This window comes from Dunckerocampus dactyliophorus, chromosome 12 (genome assembly GCF_027744805.1).
Source record: "Dunckerocampus dactyliophorus isolate RoL2022-P2 chromosome 12, RoL_Ddac_1.1, whole genome shotgun sequence".
NCBI lineage: Eukaryota > Metazoa > Chordata > Actinopteri > Syngnathiformes > Syngnathidae > Dunckerocampus > Dunckerocampus dactyliophorus.
The window spans coordinates 25,114,593-25,136,759 of record NC_072830.1 but is presented as its reverse complement, the minus strand read 5'-3'; the positions used below and the strand labels follow the sequence as shown (position 1 = coordinate 25,136,759).

The following is a 22,167-nucleotide window of genomic DNA, read 5'->3' as shown; positions in this document are numbered from 1 at the left end:
ACCAATGAGTTAATCCATTGAACAGTGATACCTATGGACAATTTAGAGCCTCCAATTAAAATGGCATGCATGTTTTTGTGGGACTATGGGAGGAAATTGTACCAGGTATAAACTCATACAAACAAAGGGAGAACACACAGAGAAGTCCGAGACGAAATTCGAAACCAGAACAACCTGACATGCTAACCATGTGCCGCCATGCGGTATGAATCAAAGCGGACCGTTATTATCTGACTGAAGTCCGAATGTTTTTTACTAAGGATGAGTCCTATACTCGTTTTAGATGAGTATCCGTTATGAATAATGCATTTTTGTCAAGTACGAGCATGAAACGATTACAGCTCGTCATTAAGTAAAATCCTCATTAGGTAACTTATGTATTCACTTTTCACGCTCTATGATTGACCAGTCACAGGCAACGACCGCCCCTCCCTAAACAGATTTGTGACAGCAAGAGAGACTTTTCACTTTTCGCACACAAACACAATACTGACATTGACTCTCTGCTTGCTTGGCTCGACTCCAGCTCACCTTCTCTATTTTGCTGTACTTCGGTTTATGTAATATTTAGAGTTAGTTGGTAGACTTGTTGCGTTACTTATGCGGTGCATTTGACAAGACAGTTGAAAACGGCTTGTATCTAAAGTTACTGCCGGTGTTTTTTTTTTTTTTTTTCTGACTGCTTGCTTTTAATTTGGCTGGTGATATAAAGTCAGTTGGAAAACTTTGCTCGTCGTGGTGCTTTTGAGAAACTACAGTGAACAAGGCTGACAGATTATTTCCCTTTTTGCCATCACTGGATGTTTGCATGTGCACTTTGCACTTCACACATCATTAAAAAATAACTCTAACAGATAACCATACAGCTGAATAATAAACAATAAATGTAATACCTTCTGACCAATCCATGTCGATTTCAGACTTAAAATAATGTACAGATTTAAGTCATTTCTATTTTGTAGTTAAACCACGCCCACCTCCGGTTTATGCCCAGCCCACTCCCAGCAGGGAGTGGGTAGTGCGTCCGGTTAGAAAACATGTCTGACAGATGTCCACATTGAACTGCTTCAAACAGCGATACCTGAAGCCCTTAATGGGATACTGTTTGCAGATGTAACATTTGGCCTGGGACACAGAACATTTCGATGGGTGAACAGATACAGATGCAGATACAGATACAGATGCAGATAGTGGTGTACTCATTCATTCCTAGTTTTTACACAGGTCTCTAGAAACCCATTTAGATAGTGCAGGTGTACTTAGCATTCTCCTGCCCTGTGCTGTGACATGCTCCTGTTCAACACCCTGACTAAGCTAAGTGAATAATGCAGATGACTAAGTTGTTGAGTCAGCACAGATACGTCAGTGGAGACACTGTGGCTAAACAATGCTAGAAACCGTGACACACAAATACATACGCATGGGTGCCTGAGCATCTGTACTGATGCTAAAATCTGTATGTTTCTGCATACGCGTGATAATGAACCTGATTAGCACAACATGCATATTTAAACGGGTACAGAGCAGAAATGCAGAGGTAATGCTAATGAAACTGCTGCATGGCAAAGGATCTCATAGGAACTACGAAGACTTTTAGCCTAAATAAGTTTATAGGTACAAATGTTTGCTGACTAATTTAAAAAAATGCAACTGGGGGCGGCATCTCTGTGTGGAGTTGGCGTGTTCCCGTGGGTTTTCTCCAGGTACTCTGGCTTCCTCCCACATGCCAAAACCATGCGTGTTAATTTACTGGAGATTTTAAAGTGTTTATAAGTCTCAGTGTCTGTTTGCATACATTCTCTGGTTAGTGGGAGTCCAACTGCATTCTTAAAGGGTCCCTGACATGATTCATCAACTTAGCTTAAGTTTGTAGGATATTGTTTGTAATTATGTTCTACACTGTTTTTGAAAGAGAACTGTAAATTCGCAAAAATTAAATGTATAGTTATTTATAGTCATTTATAGTAATTTATAGCCTCATTTCTGGAAGTGACACCATTGGTGTAATATCGCTCAGGCAAACAAAAATGGCAGTGTACGAGACAGAGAATGTTTACAGTGTATATACTGTACCAAAGATTTGAGCAATGTGTCGATAGTTTTTGGAGACATTTGGAGAGGAATAGAGAGCTTGCAGAACGTGGACTTAAGACATAGAGGTGAAGATTGGTGAGAATGAATGTTGGCCGTTTGACATAATGGTCATTCTTCATTGTCTTGTTTTTTTCGTGTGCACTGGCGGAATACCATCCATTTTCAAAATGTGTTTATACCGCACTTTCAAGTCAAATGCTTCATGAAGCAGTCATCAGTGAAATGATCAGTGCAAAGAACAGCTAACAATGTTTTGTCATTAAAAAATACATTAAGAACACAGCTGGGTTCACAAAGTGCATTCACAACACGACAAGGCGAACGCCATGTTGTACGCTAACCGGGAAATGCACACAACTGAGGCAAAATTATGGCGTAAATTTTCAGCGTTACCTGAAAAACATGCTAACTGTGGCGGACGTTATATGGCCTTCTGTCAGTCATACAGTCTCGTTGTCTCAGTGGGCGGAAGCAGGGCTACCTACCCCTGGTATTGTGACTCAAGACAAATAGGACCTAAGGGAGAGACCAGAAAAAGAGTAGCTCACAATACCCCCATGATGAGTGACAACTTTGGACTTTTTTTGGACTTCTTCTGGACTCGCCCGGCATGGGTTACTGGGGCCCCCTCTGGAGCTAGACCTGGGGGCAGTGCTTGATTGCGAGCACCTGGTGCCAGGGCCTGCAACGATGGGGCCCAGCTGGGCACAGACTGAACAAGCAACGTGGCTACTCTCCAATGGGCTCACCACAAAGGAGAGGCCAAACATGGATGCCATCAAGCTTAGGAAGGATTTCTATCAGGTCTTCTTGGTCCATGGGACTCCAGAGGCAGCCAATTGTGTGGCTTTTGCGGTCTCCAATGTAAGAACTCGTATGTGGGACGAGAATGACTTCGAAAAGATGACTTCAAAAAGATTCTGACCCACCATCCACTGTCTCAGGACGGGGAGGTAGTGCACTGTCAATACCACGAATGGTGGGGATGGTACGCTGCTGAACTCAACTCAAGATGTTGTGGACTGGTGAAAAGAATACTTTGTAGAACTTCACCCCACCCTGTGACCCAACCCTGAATAAATGGAAGAAGATGGATGAATACAACTTTTTGTTATTAAAAAGGCATCTTTCTCTTTCACTTAGTGCGTGTGTGTGTGTGTGTGTGTGTGTGTGTGTGTGTGTGTGTGTGTGTGTGTAAGCCCCAGCTGGGGTAGCACACATTTTTAGCAACCATAGTCTCTCGCAGGACTTGAATGATGTTTGCTCTGATACTGAGCAGATGCTTATGTTTTGACAGAAGTCCTGCTCTCTGACTTAGCTGTGTGTGTGTGTGTGTGTGTGTGTGTGTGTGTGTGTGTGTGTGTGTGTGCAGTTCTTGCAGTGGTCTGACAGCCAGTATGCATCTGACCCATCATCCACCTGCTCCTCCTCATCTCCCATTCTATCGTCTTGCTTCCAGTTCTGCCTGTTAACTTGATTCTCATCATCTTTCACCCCATCCTCCTTGACACCACACCAACCACATTTTTCCTCTGTCTTCCCGTGTCTCACTTCTGCCAACATCCTCCATATTATATTCTCTTCTCGTCTCTCTCTTGCACTTGCAGCGCTCCCATCCTCCCTCTGCTGCTCAGCAACTTCAGAGAGAGTTAATGATGAAATGAAACCAGGAAAAGGAGGCTAATGAAGACCAGAGGAGATGGAGATGGAGAGAGAGGGGAGGCAAGAGACAGATGGAGAAATACTTGGATGCACAAGTGGGGAATGAGGAAGTGGGGAAAGTGTGTGGAGAAACGCTGACATTCAGCATGCGGAAGATAAAGTGTTTGACGAGAGAGGGCAAAAAGAATCTTTTTCATTTGTGCCAAAGCACCATTGTCAAAATAACAAAGACATAGCTCTCACGGTGCACTAGAGGATTTGTCGAAGTCCCCCTCTCTCACACTCACACACATAAAACACACAACATAAATACACAGAGTGTTTATCTTCAGCATGGTTCAATCTCCTGGGGTGTGAGTGGCTTCTGCTCTCATTTTTCTGCAGTGTCACTTCTGGCATTTGTTATGTGTCTCACCCTCACTTAACCGTGCTAACAGAAACATGACGCCGCCATTCAATTCACTCTTGGCTTCCAATCAAACAATTGGATTTCTTTGTGTTCCCTGAGATACATCCATCTTGTCCTGCACTCATGTACTTTCTGTACTGTCCCGCTGTGGTTCTTACAGCTGTGTTTCTTAAATGTTCATGAATTTGTCAGAATTGTAAGTCTGATTTAACATTTTTGATTCCTGCAAAGAGTCATGTGGCCGTTGACAAGAAACAGGCAGCAAAGGGCAACAACTAACCTTTACCCCGGAATCTGTGCTGATGACAGCCACTTAACTCCTGGTACAACATAAAATCTTGTCCTTAAAACACAACATAAATCAATGTAAACAACAAGTATAATATATAAGTATAACTTCGTAATACGATGCAAAATATTGATGATTGAAATATTGATTGAGTCGCACGCAGGCCTGTTCTAAAAATAGCTCAAACAGCACCACTTACCAGTGAGCTCCATCTCATTTTTTTGGTTGCTATTCTTGTTTAAAGCACACTTACATGTAAACTGGAAATGGCAATACATTTAAAAGACACATGTTTAATATAAATGAACTCTGACCTAGTATAGTTCAAAGGTCAGTATTTTGCATGACCAAAACGTAGCGTCATACAACCACGGTGGCAACAAGCTAGCAGGCGCAGCCACCAAAAAGATGGCAGAAAATAGAAAGAAAACATATAATTTTCACAATGAATGGGAGATAGTTTTGTTTTTTTTACCACTGTGAAAGGAACCTCCGTGTGTCTCATTTGTGGGGCGACTGTGGCGACGACATAGCGGCACAATGTGGAGAGACATTTCACAACGTCTCACACAAGCTACAATGCTAACTACCCACAGGGCAGCTCACGACCAGCAGAAAGAGCCAGCGAGTTAAAGGCAGCTTTGTGTAAACAGCAATCTTTTTCCACGAGACTGGTTAAAAACTCCCAAAAAGCCACTGAAGCCTCATTTAGAGCTATACAATTCTTGATTAAGAAAAAGAAGGCCTTTTCAGACGGGGTGGTTGTCAAAGAAGCAATGATTCTAATTGCTAAAAGTGTACTTGAAGATGAGAAATATGGAACCAATGTAATCTCCACTGCAACTACAATGGTAAGATTGATTTTTGTATTTTACATGACAAATTATTTGTACAAACATGGTGCAAAGTAATCCATGATCTGTGAAAAAATGTTGGTGGCTAGTGAATATGGGACGTTGTGATCATTTGAAAATTGTAATTTGAAAAACACATGCACTTAGAGAAAATACAGAAATAAAATGTTGCATATTGATATTTATGTTTCTTTCTTTTATTAAATCCATCCATCTTCTATGTGGCTTATCCTCACTAGGGCCGCGGGTATGCTGGAGCCTATCCCAGCTGACTTCGGGCGAGAGGCGGGGTACACCCTGGACTCATCGCCAGCCGATTGCAGGGCACATATAGACAAACAACCATTCACTCTCACATTCATACCTGTGGACAACTTAGTCGCCAATTAACCTGACATGGATTTTTTTGGAATGTGGAAGGAAACTGGAGATTCGAACCCAGATCTTCCTGAGCTCCTGACCGTGTGGCCAACATGTTAACCACTAGGCCACTGTGTGGCCTTTTTTATTAAATCATTGTTTATATTTATTGTGAGAAATCATTAACGTGATCAGTGTATTCACATAGATGAATGTCATTAATTATTAATAATAACTTAAATAAAAATAACTTAAATTGAGCAAATTGGCTATTTCAGAAGTGTGTATCAAACTGGTAGCCCTTTGCATTCATCAGTCTCTAAGAAGTACTGTAGCTCTCGGTTTCAAAAAGGTCGGTGACCCCTGCTCTACTGTAGAGCAATCATACCGTGCTTGGTCCCACTGCACACCTAAAGCACGGCATATTTTGCGAGTGTGAGCGTACTGATTGGCACTGAAGCACAGCACACTTCCCCTCCTCTGGTACGATTGGAAAAGGCAGGCGTGATTACATGCAGATGCAAAACATCGCTAAGTCATGGAAGGACTGCAGTGAGCCTGCTCCTTTTAAATTCTTAATGACAACAACGCATTCAATAATGGAACTAAAATAACACGACTGCGAATAATTCAAAAGTCAAAGTCAAGCGTCCACAAACTTTTTGGTTTATGTCCGCCTTATCCTGCTTGCTAAGAAGCGATCACAAAAATACCTCTCTCCCTTTTCGAGGTTGGCAGAGGTGAGAAAATCACACCATGAAGCCAACACTGCCACGCGAGGAAGAGACATTTACCACAACAACCATCAAACTTATTACAAACACATTTTAATGTTGATTTTATTCAGACTGTAGTATGAACAGTATAACAGGATGGTCTTGCTGTAGAAATGAACCTGATATATGTGATTGTCTTCTGTTTTGTAAACCTTGTCTACAGTTTAATAGTCATTGCCGGGCTCTCTGCTCAGCCTTCAACGCTGCCAAACGGCTTCACCAGGGATCCTTTTAATTTCCCCTTGCATTCCCCCTCGGAGAGGCCTGTTTCAATGTAACACCTTGCCAGAGGGCTATCAATGTAATTAACACACCAGCTGCAACTACAGTGGCATTGTAATGAACCAGTTAGTTCTATAAACCAAAGCCATTTCAAGCTGTTCCTCCAGCTCCTTGGAGTTGGACATCTTGCTAAAGCATATTGAATCGGTTCTACCTTTTACTTGTGCTTGGGCTTTGGTCATTTGATAATAAAAACAACTTCAAAAACATGCTTGAATATTAAAATAGAGAGAATAAAGTCAGTATCATTGCCATGGCGACCACAGGGAGAATTCCAAAGCAGCACATTTCCTTTTTGACAGCTTTTATTGTAACCTTTCCGGTAATGAGTTTTTTTTTATGTTAATGAGCAAAGTCACTTGTGTCCGTTTCTTCTAGAACCCCTCTAAACCCGCATCTTCATCAGCAATGTAGTTGCCTTACCCCCCGACAAAGCAGGTGGAGTTGGTACAGAAATTACATGTACACAAACTGAACAACACCGCAAACAATCAAAGGCGCTGCATCTGCATCTAGTAATTGCAGACAATAATTGCAAATTATTACATAAACAGTAACTGTAAAGCTGGCAAATGATGGTACACTCAGGTGGTGCAGGCAGGTCAGATTTAAACCGAAACACAAGTCGCAGGGCAGCAGGATGCCATGCCTGCTGAAGTAGTGAAATCTCTGATGATTTTAAACTCTGAAATCAGAGACATCTGGATACCCTTATTTTGAAGAAATACTTCAGCTATTTGGTTGCAAATTCCTAAATATTCCCCAACCAATACTCAAACTTTACCCATTACCGTGTGTTAGTATTCATGAGTATTCTACAAATACATCACATCTCACAACTGTAGAACAGACAGTATTTCTTCCAAGTTTGCAAAAGTCGACAGTTTCTTAGCTGCCAAAAGCAAACGGGTCCATCTGTAAGCTAGACTGGAGCATGTAAAAAAGAACAACATGCACAAGATTGCAGGTTTGTATGCGTTTGGCTCGGACATTTCTGCAAGTCCAAATTCATGCATGTTAGGTTAATTGGAGACTAAATTACCCATTTCAGTGTGCGAATGTATGATTTGTTTGTCAGAAATACAGTATCAAGTGGATCCAAGCCTACAACTGAATTACGAAAATCTCAGAATAATTGATATGCACCTGAATTTAGAAAAACTGCAAATTTTCGAAGAATTATATTTTTACTAAAATTTGCAGGGTAGAGAACGCTGAATCGCGAATGTGTAGGGATCTACCTGTAGCGTAATGTGATAGACTTGCTGTTCCCTGTGGTCGTCCACGCTGGCTGTGCTGAATGCTGAAAGTAAGAGAAATATCTTTATTGATGTCCTTGTTTACTTTCATTTCAGCAATTGATGGCTACAGTACGTATCCAAATGTGGCTGCTGTGTGTGTGAACAGTCCATTTTAATTCCACCAGTCTTTGTATTCTTTTCACTGTTTTCATTCCTTTGCTCTGTGTTCCACAGGTGTCCACTTGACCTTTTGCAGGGTTCTTTGTACACTCTGTCCGTCCTTTCTAACCCTTAGCCACATTTTCTCAAGCCTGAGACGTTATCAAGTCACTTAAATCATCTAGTCACCTGTCATAAGGGCCCTTTGCAATCCACCCACCAACCTTTTAGCCTTATTTTTTTCTTCACATCATTTTTTGCTTTCATACCAGACCTGTCTTTCATCATTTGTCCTAATCACCTTCTCCATGGCTTCTTGCAAGTTTGCCCCTCTGTCACTCTTTCCTTGCACCCTTCATCTTCTTTTTCCACATCCAATTTTGTCGCTCCACTCTGTTTTCTGCATCCAATGTCAGTCAGACACTTCAGCCAAAACACTACACTCTCCCCGGAGTCATTTTTTTCTCTTTCCTTTTTACTGATTCTCTTTGACACTGGTTTCCCGATTCAACTCTGGATTCTCAGTAAGAATAAGAATACACGTTTCATTGCTAATAAACCATGAGGAAGCCAATTTATGTAGCAGGCATTACATCCTTAATTCCTTAGGAAGGAAAAAGAAAAGTAAAATCACACATGTGAATTTTCAGAAAAAAAATAGGGCCGAAATTTGCATAAAAACATCATTGTGTGTGATGTCACACAAGATGCCAGCATATTCAGAGAATTAGCACAATCCAGCAGGTTTACTAGTCACCAGGAAACAGCAGCAGACAAAGAACACGCCGGCCTGTCCTAATAAAGTGTCCAGCATTACCAAATCCAGGAGAACCTCAGTTAGCGTCCTCCCCGTTTGGCACGTATTTTGATTAACAACAAAAATTTATGCCACAATTTTGCCTCGGTTCGTGTACATTTCTCGGTTAGCGCGCGCCTTGTCGTGTCATTAAAACACTGCGTGAGTCTGTGTTCATAATACATATTTTTTAAATCAGAAAACATCATTGCTTGTTAGCATCCTATTAGCTAGCAAACAAAATGGCAACCGGAAGCTACGTTGCCAATATATGATGTCATCAGCGGTTGACTCTCAAAAATGTTAACACAAAACATGTTTTTATAGTTTTATAATGACAGTTTTACACGCGTAAATGCATATACATTACAAATGAAAGGGATAAATTCACATTTTAAGGTTACTTTTTACCTTCATTGAAGACTACTGGTCCGTGATGGTTGTTCGTCTCATCGAAAATAAAATGCTAACTTCCAGTCCTAGCTAGGTGTTGCTGGAAATACATCTCTTTGAGTACTGGTACTACACTGGAAATACACTGATTAGCTATATATCAGTTCTTTCACTTTTATGGACTTTTTTGTCCTGTAAGTAAACATTGCAAAGTCAGAAACTCAACGAATGTGTTGCTTTTAATTTGAACGATTCGACGCAAAAAACGATGCTGACGTTGACGTAGAAACATTTTAATTACACTTTGGACTTTGTACCTCCTAAATGTTATAGCATCTAATGTATTTAAAGTGTCACCATTAATCAGAGAAATTATGTCATTAGTGTAACAACTTAAGAGCATGACTTCCTGTTTGTGATGTACGGCGGCTGTCCTTGACCACATTTGGGGTGGTAATAAGCCGCAAAACTATCTCGCCAAAGTATTGCGTTATCTCGCAAAATTTATTGCATTATCATTATAAAAGTTTTGTGAAATTTCTTTCTTTTTTTTTTACCCATCAAAATTTCTCCCATATCCATAAAATAAAGTTCAACAAAAAAACTGCAAAAATGGGGAAAATAGACATAAATGTCAAGAGAAGAAGCTCAAATGTTGGTACTAATAACTAACAATAACACAAAAGGTTGGTTTTAACTATATAAAACAAATTGTTTAGCCTTTTTACAACATTTAAAAATGCATAAAATCATTAAAGTGGCCCCTCGCATCTTTTCCTTTTCGGTATGTGGCCCTTGATGGAAAAAGTTTAGACACCCCTGTTATAGCGTAAAACTTATAGTTAGGTCTTTGGCGTCCATTTCAACTGGTTTCTAGTCTAGTCTAGTAAAGAGCTAAAGATATGAAGTTTCAGAATTTTATTTGGATTATTTAATTGTCCTTGAAATAACTCTGAGTCAAGTCGTAAGGGAGTCACCTTGGGGCAGACCAGCTGGAGACTACTTGCTTCAGCCATGACTCATCATTCAACCCTCCATCGCATTCTCAGATCAGAAACTGGTGGGTCAGGAATGGGGGGCCTCACCTTTTATACTTTGTCCACTTACTGTAGCTCGCTGTGAGTTCACTTTTTTATGCTGACAGGGCAAAAAAGTAAGGTGACAAGTCCTTTAACGTGGCATATCTCTTCTTAAACACCTTTCCTCCCCAACTCTTCTAATCCACTTTCAGTGCTCTACTTCCACACTCGAACTGCACACAAGCTGGAGTATTAAGCACCGCCTTCCACCAATGCCCTTTCAAGACCTCATCACACTATTTGCTTCTCTCTTGTTGCACACAAACACACGCACACACACACACACTCCTGTCAGGCGGTCCAAAAGGTTACCACCCTATTTCCTTTGTGCAGGGAAGGAAAAGATGGTCTGCCAGACATGTTTAGGTGGGGCTGCTTTGGCTTGTGTTATTTGTGCTGGAAAAGTGTGTGTGTGTGCATTTGAAATGTGTTTATTCGGGGATTCCTTGGAAAGGGAGATCCTGTAATTGTGTTTTCTTTTGTGTGTGTGTGTGTCTGCTTGGGTGGGAGGGTGTGGAAGTAGTTCAATGTCGGGTGTCTTGTGAGTGACTCACTGATTCCAATAACCTCTAATGACTGTCCTCTTTGCTCCCACCCTCGAGTTTAGTATGGTGACACAAAGGCATGTGGAATCGCTTTGCATATGGTGTTAAAACAGTGATGTACACTCTGGACTGGTCACCAGTTAGTCACAAGGCACAAGCAACCATTCACACTCACTTTCACACCGATTTACATGTCTTCAATCAACCTAACATGCATTTTTTGGACTGCTGGAAGAAGCCAGAATACCTGGATTTTTGACAGTAAACAGAAGAATGCAAAAAGCGTAAAATTGGAAGCCTCAGAATAGCTAAAAAAATGACCCTGAGATGAGATTACTTTGTCCAATACAAATACTGTATATCCAATGTGTTTTTATATTTGGATGCCCTTGCGTGAGCATCTTTTTTGATATTTGTATACTTTCTGTTACAAATGTATGTGTGTACCAAGGTTGTCTGAAATAACCAAGGACCGTGACAGCACACTCTGTGATATCTTGCCAGGAAAGTGTGACAGCATACTTGCTTCAACTGCACGTTTTCACTGTGCTGTGCGTAAATGTGTAAGATAGCGCCCGATAGAGGTGAAGGTAAAGAATCAGGATTTCACGATACGCAAATTCAACCAATCCTCACAAATGATGTGTGGCCTTGCAACTTTGTTCAATCCCTGCAACTTTCCTACACATTTTGGCCAATCATCGTCATTTGCATCAATCCGGTTTGCCTCTGAGGGGCACTCAAACACACACGTGAATTGTCTAACCCAGGGGTGTCCATACAGTTTCCACCGAGGGCCACTTTTATATTTTGTATAACAACACACTTAGATTTGCTAAGAAGCTATATATATTTCATGAAAAAAGTCCATCTCAGCTTTGTGATATAGGTGAAAAAGTGTATTATTAATATAAACTTTGGTCTTTGTGCTTTTTTTCCCATTTTTGCTTTTGTTTTTTTGTTTTATATTCCATATAGTTCCTTCTTTCGTTTTAAATAATTTTCAGAAATTTTCTTTTCGTAATATTCAGACTTTATTTCCCCAACCCAATTTTAAAAAAATTACAACTTGACTCGCTGTTTTCTTTGTTTCTCATAATATTACAACTTTAAAACAATCACGTATTTTTTCAACTATATTTCAATATTCAATATTTTTCCTCATAACATTACTACGTTATTCTTGGAAAATTACAACTTTTTCTTGTTGGATTTTTCTCTTAACAGTGTGCCTCCATTGTAAAATTGCTGCAGATTTTTCCGATTTTGCTGTTGTAGTTGTTTTTTGTTTACTTGTTAAATCAAATTTTTAGACCGTGTTGCGGGCCAATAAAAAAAACAGCCATGGGCCGCAAATGGCCCCTGGGCCACACTTTAGACACACCAAGGGTAACCATTCAAATGTGTCTCTGCACCCTCCACCTACTTCCTCACTTCCTTGTTTAAAATGACCGTTACGCTTGCCTCTCGCCCTAAGCCTGCTGCGATATGCTCCAGCTCAATGAAAACTTTGGATCGTTTTAGCCTCTCTCCTCCAATATCCTGTTCTTTTTTTTATCTCTGTGTTCACCTCTAAAGTGCTTTCCTGCTTGCGTATATGACCATGTGGGCTCGTAATCATATGTGGGCAACTGCCTGGCATTTATTTATGCTAATTAGAATCAGATGACACACACTTTCAGTTTATGAGGACATTCATTCCCAAACAAAGGGGCAGACAATTCTACAGTTCTCATGAATCTGACATGCAAACATTTTTGAAGAATACAGTTCTGTACGCATTTTAAGTGTCCTTGTGTGCATTCTGTTGCTTTGTTCACAAATGCCATGCATGCGCATCTCTGACATTGTTTGCCACCTTATATGAGCTCAAAGAGAAGACAGGGTAAAAGCCGAAACAGATGGAAGACGATGGCAAGATAAAAAAAGAAATGAGAACAGGGAAGATTGAAGGAGGAGGATATGGAGAGATGGAGCGATATGAAATGAGGCGCAGACTGATAAGACGGCGCTGAGAGAGGAAAACTACTGATAAGAGAGAAGACAGAATGGGAGGAATCGGAGATATAAAAGATCCCTTTATGAGACATATATTGGAGAATATGTTTATGTTGAATTTGCTAAGCAATGTCAGTCGCAATTTTTGTGATGTTGCTAGTGAAGGAAATTCCGTTTCTTTTTAGAGAGCCGATTCCTTTGGCTCGACTCACTAAAAACAGCCTGCTCTTTCTGCTCCCAAGTGGCTCCTCAGATTTTTTTGGTTTTAATTGATTACCAAATTATGTGTATTGTGTAAAATGAATTACTAATGGAATAAAAAAATCATGATATCAAATGTTTACTATTTCAATTGATTTATTTAAATCCTCAATGAACAGCTACAGCAAAAATATAGTAATATATTACAAAACACAAAAACAGAGACCCGTCTCAATGCACCAAATCTCTGCATGCAGCTACTTATGATCAAACAACACAACATCAACAAAACACACATTAAAACTTGCAAAAGAAAAAGAGAAAGCAGCAACCAGGTAACAGTCGTGTCTTTGCTGAAGATTGACATTCAAAAAACCCAAGTGCCTCGGCCTTGAGGGGCTGATCCTGTTTCTTTTTTCTGTTATGATGTGAAGGGAGTAAAAACACCTTGAGTCTTGGACTACAAATAAACTTGGTTTGTTCATTTAAAATTGGCCATCACTTCATCAAAGAGATTTTATGCCATGCAGGCCAGCGCCTCTCAAAGTCTAGACAACGTAATATTTACATTTGGACTCGCCTCCAAATAGCCAAATAGCTCCGGGAAATCATATTTTTTCCTCCTTGTTTTACCTGCGAGACAGTATTGAATAGCATCCTGTCTGCTCATTGGTCAATGAAAAGGCCGTTGATTGGTCCTCGTCTGGGTGAAAAGTTTTACATTTTTCAACTTTCTGGAATCACTTCGCAAGCCAGGGTGTACACAATGACATGCATGAGCACAAAATTTAACTTGCACAAATTTCGCGTCTCACTTGGTATGACAGAAACTCGCAATAATCGCACTGCAAGTTCCATTGAAAATGAATGGACGAGAGGCGACGTGTGTACAGCCCATCAATGGACTATGTGGTCGCTAGTTCCACCAGGCGTGCGCCAGGCTGGACTGCAGGGTGACCACTGTTACACATTTAGGTCTACTTTGAAATAAATCACTACTTTTCATAAAGTGTTGAGTGCTTGTTTGAAAATGTCTTTCAGCGTTTTTTGTTGTTTCTTGCCGCATATCAAGCAAACAAGTAAGCCAGCATCGCTGACAGAGAAGACAAAGGAATCTGTCCATGCAGAATTAAAAATTATATTTTCTTTTTGGGGGGGATCTGCTGATGGTTAGTTTACCACAGGGAGAAAAACGGTGTCTGTCCCGGCAAACCCTCCCTTCCTTGTGCTCAACCAAACACCAGTCAGAACTCAGCCAGTATGCATTCACGGTCTTACAGAAAGTCTGATATTTTTAACTCCTTTCAAAACTGAGCATTTTCCCCACCCGGGTGTCTAAAAAATATTTGACCATTGCGAAGGGCGCCACAACAAAGAGGCTGAAGAGCATGTGGCTCCGGAGCCGCAGGTTGGGGACACCTGGACTGGTATGACATTAGCTGAGTCTGACAACAACAAACGACTGCTTCACAACATCATCACAGAGGTTCCATGCTGATGGACGACTCTGCACGGTGTCTAGTATGCACAACATAACAGAAGTACAGTTAACCCTTGTTTATCATGGTTAATTGGTTCCACACCTGACCGTGAATTTACACTAAGTAGGATTCCTTCTTTATAAATTGAATATTTTTGTAGTTAGAGCATAAAAAACCTGTTAATGACCTTCAAAATATATATTTTTTTAGCACCGTAGACTACCTCTACACATTAAATAACACCCATATAGTCACCTTTACACTATTTCCCAATGTAGTCGAGATAATAATATAAAATAAGACATAATATTTACACCTTTACACTATTACCCAATATAGTCGCAATAATAATAGAAAATAAGACATAATATAGTAGACTCACACATCTTAGCATTGGGAGAGTTCCTTGTATTTGTTTCTTCTTTTTTTTTTTTTCCTTTCAGGACTCCCATCACTGTCTGGTTTGGATCTGCAACCAAACACAACAGGAATCGACTCAAAAAGACCATCAAGTCTGCAGAAAAAATAATTGGAGCCGACCTTGTCATTATACAGTATTATTAGAACTTTCGCACATCTCAATCTTACTCTTTAATTATTTCTTTCTTTTTTATATGTACAGTGAGAGCTAATTTAACCGAAGTGAAACCAATAAAGCTGATTCTGATTTATTGCGGGTGTCAATTTAACATTACTGACACCCAGTGACCAGTGGAGAATACTAAATTGTCAAACAATGTTGACGGCGCATAATCGAGGCATTTATGAATATGATTAACTGAGACCATCATGTGGTCCACTCACAGAAATACAAGCGTGAACGCAAACCAGACCACACAAAAGTCACCACCAAGTATCTTTTTTAGTGCACGAGAAGAGGTGAGAGTTGCGGCAGCACAGATTGTGGCTGCTCACAATGCCCTGAGTATCCAACGTTCACCAGTTGACGGCAGTCCTGGAACTTTTCTGACAAACCTCGCATATTTGGTGGGCGGGGACAAACCTTTATGAAGTTGAAACTAAATAAATGCGGAAGAATCTAAAACACTTATGAATACAAAGTATACATATAAAAAGACAAAAAAACACCCCTTGTAAGTAGTAGATTTTTAACTCTTCACTCTACGTGCGATGTTGTGTAATTTTCATTTGTTGTCTATGAATCAAACATATGTTGATTTTTTTTGCACAAATAAGTGTGTAAATAACAAAAATGCAGAACACATTGTTTACATTTTTGGAGAGCATTAGTCTCTGGGCTGCCATTTACCCCCTACTCATGAGAAATGTCTTTATGCACAAAAATAAATTAGAAAATGTGAAAACCCATCGCCCACGGGCTTTTCCTAATGCATGACTAAGCGGAGAGCACTGAGTGCAGAGGCCATGCTAATGCAAGCTTCCCTGTTTTTTCATAAACATACAGGAGTGTGAGGTGGAACAGGCCTCAGGGCTGGTGTCCAGGTTCAAATCTAAAACAGAAGTATTTTCATGTTTCCTTGCCAAAAGCAACCCTGCAGCTGTCTATGTGACTCTGTGTGCTTAATAAAAGGTACTTCAGCGTGACTGTAGCCTAGGGGTGACACAAAACGTAAGCATGGTGCGCACCTGCAGGAAGTCATGCTCAAGGAGAGAAGACTTCAGTTGGAGTCGCTCAGTGGTTCTCAATTATTTTATGTCATGCCCCCACTTGGGCACAGGAATGTTTTTATTTATCTGGACTGTACAGACTGAACTGGAAACTGAAACCAGCGAAATGCAACAAAATGGAGCGCAGTGAAGCATACAAGCGTATTCAAGAGACAAACTGTATGCTGAGTACGACAAATTCATACATGTTGGCAGGTCTGCACTAATATTGACAGTTCTCACTGCCTCTCAGGCCGTCCCTGACGGTTCACCACGCCCCCACTATTTGAGAACCACTGGAGCCGCTGAATGAGTGACAGTGACTCAGTGAGCAATGGTGTTTTGTTTGGGTGACAAATGAACACAGTACCTTATTTTCCCTTAATATGTCATTCTATTAGCCTGATAACTAGATTACTAGATGGATAGAATGTTCAGAACGCCTGTTTCAATGCAGTATTGATCAACCCTACAGCTCAACGTCCCATAACTGTAGTCATGTTGTTCTTTTTTCGATGACAAAGTAGTATAACTGAGCCAACAGTGCCTCTGCTGGTTGGAGACCAATACTGCATTCTATGTGCCTCAATTGCATCAATAAGCAATCAATTCCACCGACTCAAGAGTCCTCATCAATTAGTTAAATGGGTGTTATACCCATCCCTGATGGAGATATACCGTGTAGCTTGAGGAATCATACATTTTGACATATGTTGCACATATCACACTTATACAGAAACAATTTACAAATGAGGTTATCAACATGCCGTATTACAATCAAGTGAGACGTGTCAACAGAGCCATGAAAGAGTTGTTGTTGTTATTGTTGTTGTTGTTGTTTTTTTAAAGAACAGATCAAAGTAAGTCATCTTACCATCTCTCCTGATGTTGCCCTTCATGACTTTGGCTGTGGAGACCTGAGCTCTCACCACTGCGGCTGCACTCACCAAAAATAAAAGCACGCACAGATGGAAAAGTACTGGTCCACTCATTCCGACTACAAAGTATGAAAAGAAGACGATTAACCGGCTAAATCTCCACACTGTGCGGTCCCCAAGAACCAATTGATTCAAAAATATAAAGAAAAGTTTCCATCCACTTGTTGACGCGTGACGCGCGCGCGCACACACACACTAACTCACACACACACACGGACCAAAAAGTGATCACCGTCTTGAATGGCTGCAGCACACAATCACACACTAAGCGTAGGTGGAGGATATTATAGCTCCTGTCATGGTCATACTTGCGACTGGAGGCGCCGGACGTCTTATCAGGCTCAAACTAGTAAATTCAGTCCAGTCTCAAAGAAATATCCTGCATAGTTTACAGCGCCTTTGCTTGTCTGTCAGTCTGTTTGTCTGCACGCAACCAGCGCGTCAAACTTCATCCAACTCGGTGGCGCTCTCCCACACCGACTCCATGCGTGTGTCATTGTGCGTTGTTGTTGTTGTTGTGAGTCTGCACTGGATGTGACGCGCTGGGAGGGAAGTCCTTGACAGTTTTGCACGGTTTTGTTTTCTCTCTTCATTTATTTCGGAGTTAAATGTTTATGTATTTGCTTATATTCACTATCTACTCTTCCTATTTTACTATTATTATGGGCCTGTTTGTGAAGTAACAGCAGCCTCTAATGCTCCAAAACATTATTATCAATGTATGTGTTGACTATCAACCTATCTATGTATCTAGCTATTTAATTATTTATGTCTCTATGTATAAATCAGTGGCGTGCAGTCAAGGGAGGCCTCACCCTTCATGATAAAAATAAAAAAAAAATGATAATGATAACATAAAATATTGATATTAGTCCACTGAACTTTATTATAAATTAATTTTCTGTATGATTCATTGATAACATTGTCTTAAATAGAAATTGATGATGAATTTGCACATTTCCTAATTTATATAGGATTCAATGGCGAGATTGAATCCACATCGAACAGTCAACTATTCGAAGACACCCCTATAAGAGACCTCAGCAAATTGTCCAAAACCTCAGTTTGGGTGTTTTGCTTTTTATTTGTTTTTTGTATGCATTTTTTCCATCAACGTGTTGCCAATGATGGGCTGCCATCGTGTATGACGTCAGGTGATACTTCAGCATCTTGCATGGGAGCCCAACCTACCTCACAAGCAAGCGTCCAAAGATTAAAAGATCAAGAGACTGCCTTTTTTCAAGGTCAAGGTAAACTTTAATTTCCCCAAGGGGCAATTTTTTGTACAGCCAGCAGTATCGCACGGACCACAAACCAACAATAAATACAATGTAAAAATAAAAACAATACATACAGCACCATCATTACAAACAGCTATTCAGCAGAACAATGGCTGCCAGAACCAAATAATTCCTCATCCTGTTGGTCCCACATTTAGGAACACCGTATCTGCGACCTGATGGAAGCAACCTGAACTCATCATGCTGGGGATGACTGGGATCATCAAGGCCTGATTGAGCCTTCTTCAGAGTCCGCCTCGGGTACGACACAGTCAGGTCATTGAGTGTGGTGCCAGCAATTCTGCTGCACACTTTAGTGATGCCCTGCTACCTGTTCTTGTTTTTAAGGGTGAGCAGCACATACCGGCTGATAAAAGAAAAGGTCAGCACAGACTCAATAAACAAGAATAAAACATTTCCATTAAGTTGTTATCCACTTTAAAAGCGCAAAGCTTACGATAAAAATAAAAAATATACTTTTTTACGAGACATATTGAGACATTAAGACCAGCCTCAACAAGTGGTGTTCGGTGAATAATGTCAGAGTCGAGCGAAGTAGATGAAGATAAATATAAGCTGGAAGCGACCTGAAGTAAGCTCACCATGTGGTAAGACTGTGTCCCAATACTTTTGTCCAATGTGAGCATGCATGTTGACATTTGGCATTTCACAATGGCGTTTTGCCATGTATTGAACTGAGAACATTTTGTTGTTTTTACGTTTCCACCTGATTGCAGGCCTCCCACTCATAGCTTTAAATCAGGGGTGTCAAACTCGTGCCATGGAGGGTCGAGACACTGCCGCTTTTCTTTCCAGCCAGTCACTAAAGCAGGTGATTTTAATGATCAACACCTTCAGTTTGAGGGAAGGAGCTTATCAATTAAATCACCTGCTGAAGAAACTGGTTGGAGAGAAAACCTGCAGCGTCTCGGCCCTCCGGGGCACGTGTTTGACACATGTGATTTAGATCGAACGCCTTTTTGTTTATGCATTTGGAACCTTGTCACTACTCATAGATCCAGTAATGAAACATACTCACCTAGCATCTTTCTCTCACCTCTACTCATGAGACGTCCGTGTCTATGTATAGCATTTCCTCTCATTGCACTTTAAGAGTTGTTTTGACTTCTGAGATGAACTTGCCAACTTGCAATTTCTGCTGACAAAGCAAAAAGCCCCCCTATTACACAGCAATTGGCAAATTAATCATGCAGCACCTTTAAGGAATTAAAGCCACTTAGGGGATTGTATCGTTTATTAATAGAGAGAGGAAATTAATTAAAATTAAATGCTTGTAGAGTACCCTGCAGTGATCCAAACGCACATGCACCCAGAGATTACATGCATGTATCTCACTCTCTAAGTATGCATTTATTTTTCACATTGATTTAATAGTGTAAATATTTAAATGCGAAACAACAAACTGCCCTCATGCTGACACTGGAAGCTGTGAGCAGCCATGTGATGTATGATATACTGTATATCTAAACTAGCATACTTTTCACTGTCAGAATGCTTAGTAATAAAAATTGAAGATTACTGTTTAAATGGGATTAGAGGATAATTAGGGATGTCTGATAATATCGGCCACCGATATTATCGGCCCGATATTGACATAAAAATCGGTATTGGTTCTTTCTCTACAACGAAAGCCAATATAGAGCTTTTAGCACCAACGTCGCAAATTTCCAACATTGTTGAATCATGTAGTTAATAGTGTGCCGCTCACAAGCCTGTGAGGAAGAAGTAACTATCTAGCAAGCAGAGTAACAACAGAGGGTTACCATTCCACATAGCAGTCTTACTCAAGGTGTCGTTAAAGAAAGAGCTAAAAAAAACATCACACTGCAACGTAATAGGTAGATAACAACAGACAAGACAGACAGACAACAGACAAGACGTCAACGTCGCCGCCATATTGGATGTGGCAAGGCTGCGCTCTAAGTGAATGCAAATAAATGTACTTCCTTTCATAAAGCGCCTTTCTACAAAGAAATTTAAGTTAATGCCTCTTGTTGATACATTCACACACGCATGGAGTTAATGCATTTTTGCATCACAAAAATGCCTCCTCAAAAAATCTGAGCTCACAAATCGCAGTGCGTTATATTTGTCTCCCGCCGTATCCCTGTGCACTGTTGCCTGTGCATTCATGTGTTTGTGATGAAGACGCTCACATCTTCCGCTTCAATATGTATCTGCAAAACAATTATATCCTAGTTCGCTACATGAGAAAAAAAGATAGAAACACCTCTCAGTTTTCTCCAAATTCTGCTAAAAACTACTACTGCAAAAAAAAAAACATTCTTTCATTCATACATTTTTTTTCCTCTTATCCTGTTTAGGCTCACAAATAAGCATCAACCTATCACAACTGACGTTGGGTGAGAGACGGGTACACTCGGGACTGGTCCCTGGTCACAAGGCATAATTATTGGCAATTTAGAAACTCAACCAGAAACACATGGTTCCAACCGGAGTAACCAGAGTGTCCTAGTAATTCCGTCCTGTCCACCCTACACGGGACAATCCACCTTATGGACAATCACTTTTGCTGTACATTTTGCATGTGTGTGCATGCTCATGCCTCTGCCCAAGCTGGCTCCATTTCCCACACTGTACACATTTGAAATGAGGGGCACTCTGCCTGAAAGTGGACGAAAAGACGACGGTGTTCTTCAACTTCAACAAAGGCTGCGAGGCCCCCACCCGTCAGTGTCGGACCTGACGGATTTCCTCAGCTTCACCCCTGATTCCTGGCCCCAACGTCCAGGTGCTGTGCACCTGTTTTAGAATATTTCACCTCAGCAAAGGGATTAAGATGCATGCATAAGATGAAAGCAGTGTGCTGCCATTGTTCAGTGGAGGTGAGAATGGTTCTGTATGCTCCTCCGGCATGCTGCCTAACACGAATACATTTGTCCATGCCGTCATGCACCTTGCTTTGCACAGAAGCATGCATGCAATTGCCCAAAATGTCTTTGTTAGTTGAATACCTTTAGATTCAGAGTAAACTATAGTTCAGTGAGATGTGAATTCACTGATTAAATGTGTGTTTCCATATGTTTTGCCCATAAATTGCACATAATGCATTGCCATTGTTATATTCATTCACAGAGAGGGCTTCCTTATACTTATACTGGTTGACTCTTGAGGGGTGATTCATTTCTGTTAAACACTGAAACATCAAAATACTGTAGAAGAGTCTTGATTGCAACATGACATAAAGAGCGTCATTGTTTTTTAAAACTCATTAAGATTCATGATGGGCAACAGCTGCTACAGCACAATGCAAGCAGATGCAGGGTTCATATACCACTTGAAAAAAGGCTTCCAGGTAGAATACCACAGTGCTCTTCCAGAACACTCCTCAACTTTTTGAACTGCATTTGCGGGATTAAAAGATGCGCCAAACAGGTCCTGAGGGAAAAACATTTTGGGTGCCGAGCAGCATAAGGAAAAATATGAGCACTGTGATAAGAACGAGTGGCAGCTAACCGTTTTCAGGTAGATCACATATTGCTTGAAAATATCGTACACATATACAATGCTGCTCCATAAGCTCTGGTCCATGATTGGTGTTTGGGGAGGATGAGGTATTACAGGAAAATGCTCACGGTGCTGCTTGAGTAGCCACGCAGACGAGGAAGAAGATGATCTCCTATTGTTAAGCCTTTGTGTGTTGCTGGAGGGTTGGCTCC

General features: G+C 40.7%; 1 protein-coding gene across 4 annotated transcripts in view; it reads right to left on the bottom strand.

Moving 5' to 3' along the window:
* The window catches only part of pdgfd (platelet derived growth factor d), a 57,834-nt gene extending 40,174 nt beyond the window's left edge, over positions 1 to 17,660 (bottom strand). For 2 of the 4 annotated variants that reach the window (XM_054795201.1, XM_054795203.1), the window contains exons 1-2: positions 17,123 to 17,660; positions 15,002 to 15,088 (exon numbers count right to left, since the gene is read on the bottom strand). In XM_054795201.1, the coding sequence (XP_054651176.1) occupies positions 15,002 to 15,088; positions 17,123 to 17,240 (205 nt within the window). In that variant the 5' untranslated portion in view covers positions 17,241 to 17,660. Of the gene's footprint in view, positions 1 to 4,445; positions 4,509 to 15,001; positions 15,089 to 17,122 lie in introns of all 4 variants that reach the window. The other 2 variants (XM_054795202.1, XM_054795204.1) reach the window with 2 other exon arrangements.
* Between the last annotated feature and the right edge of the window lie 4,507 nt (positions 17,661 to 22,167).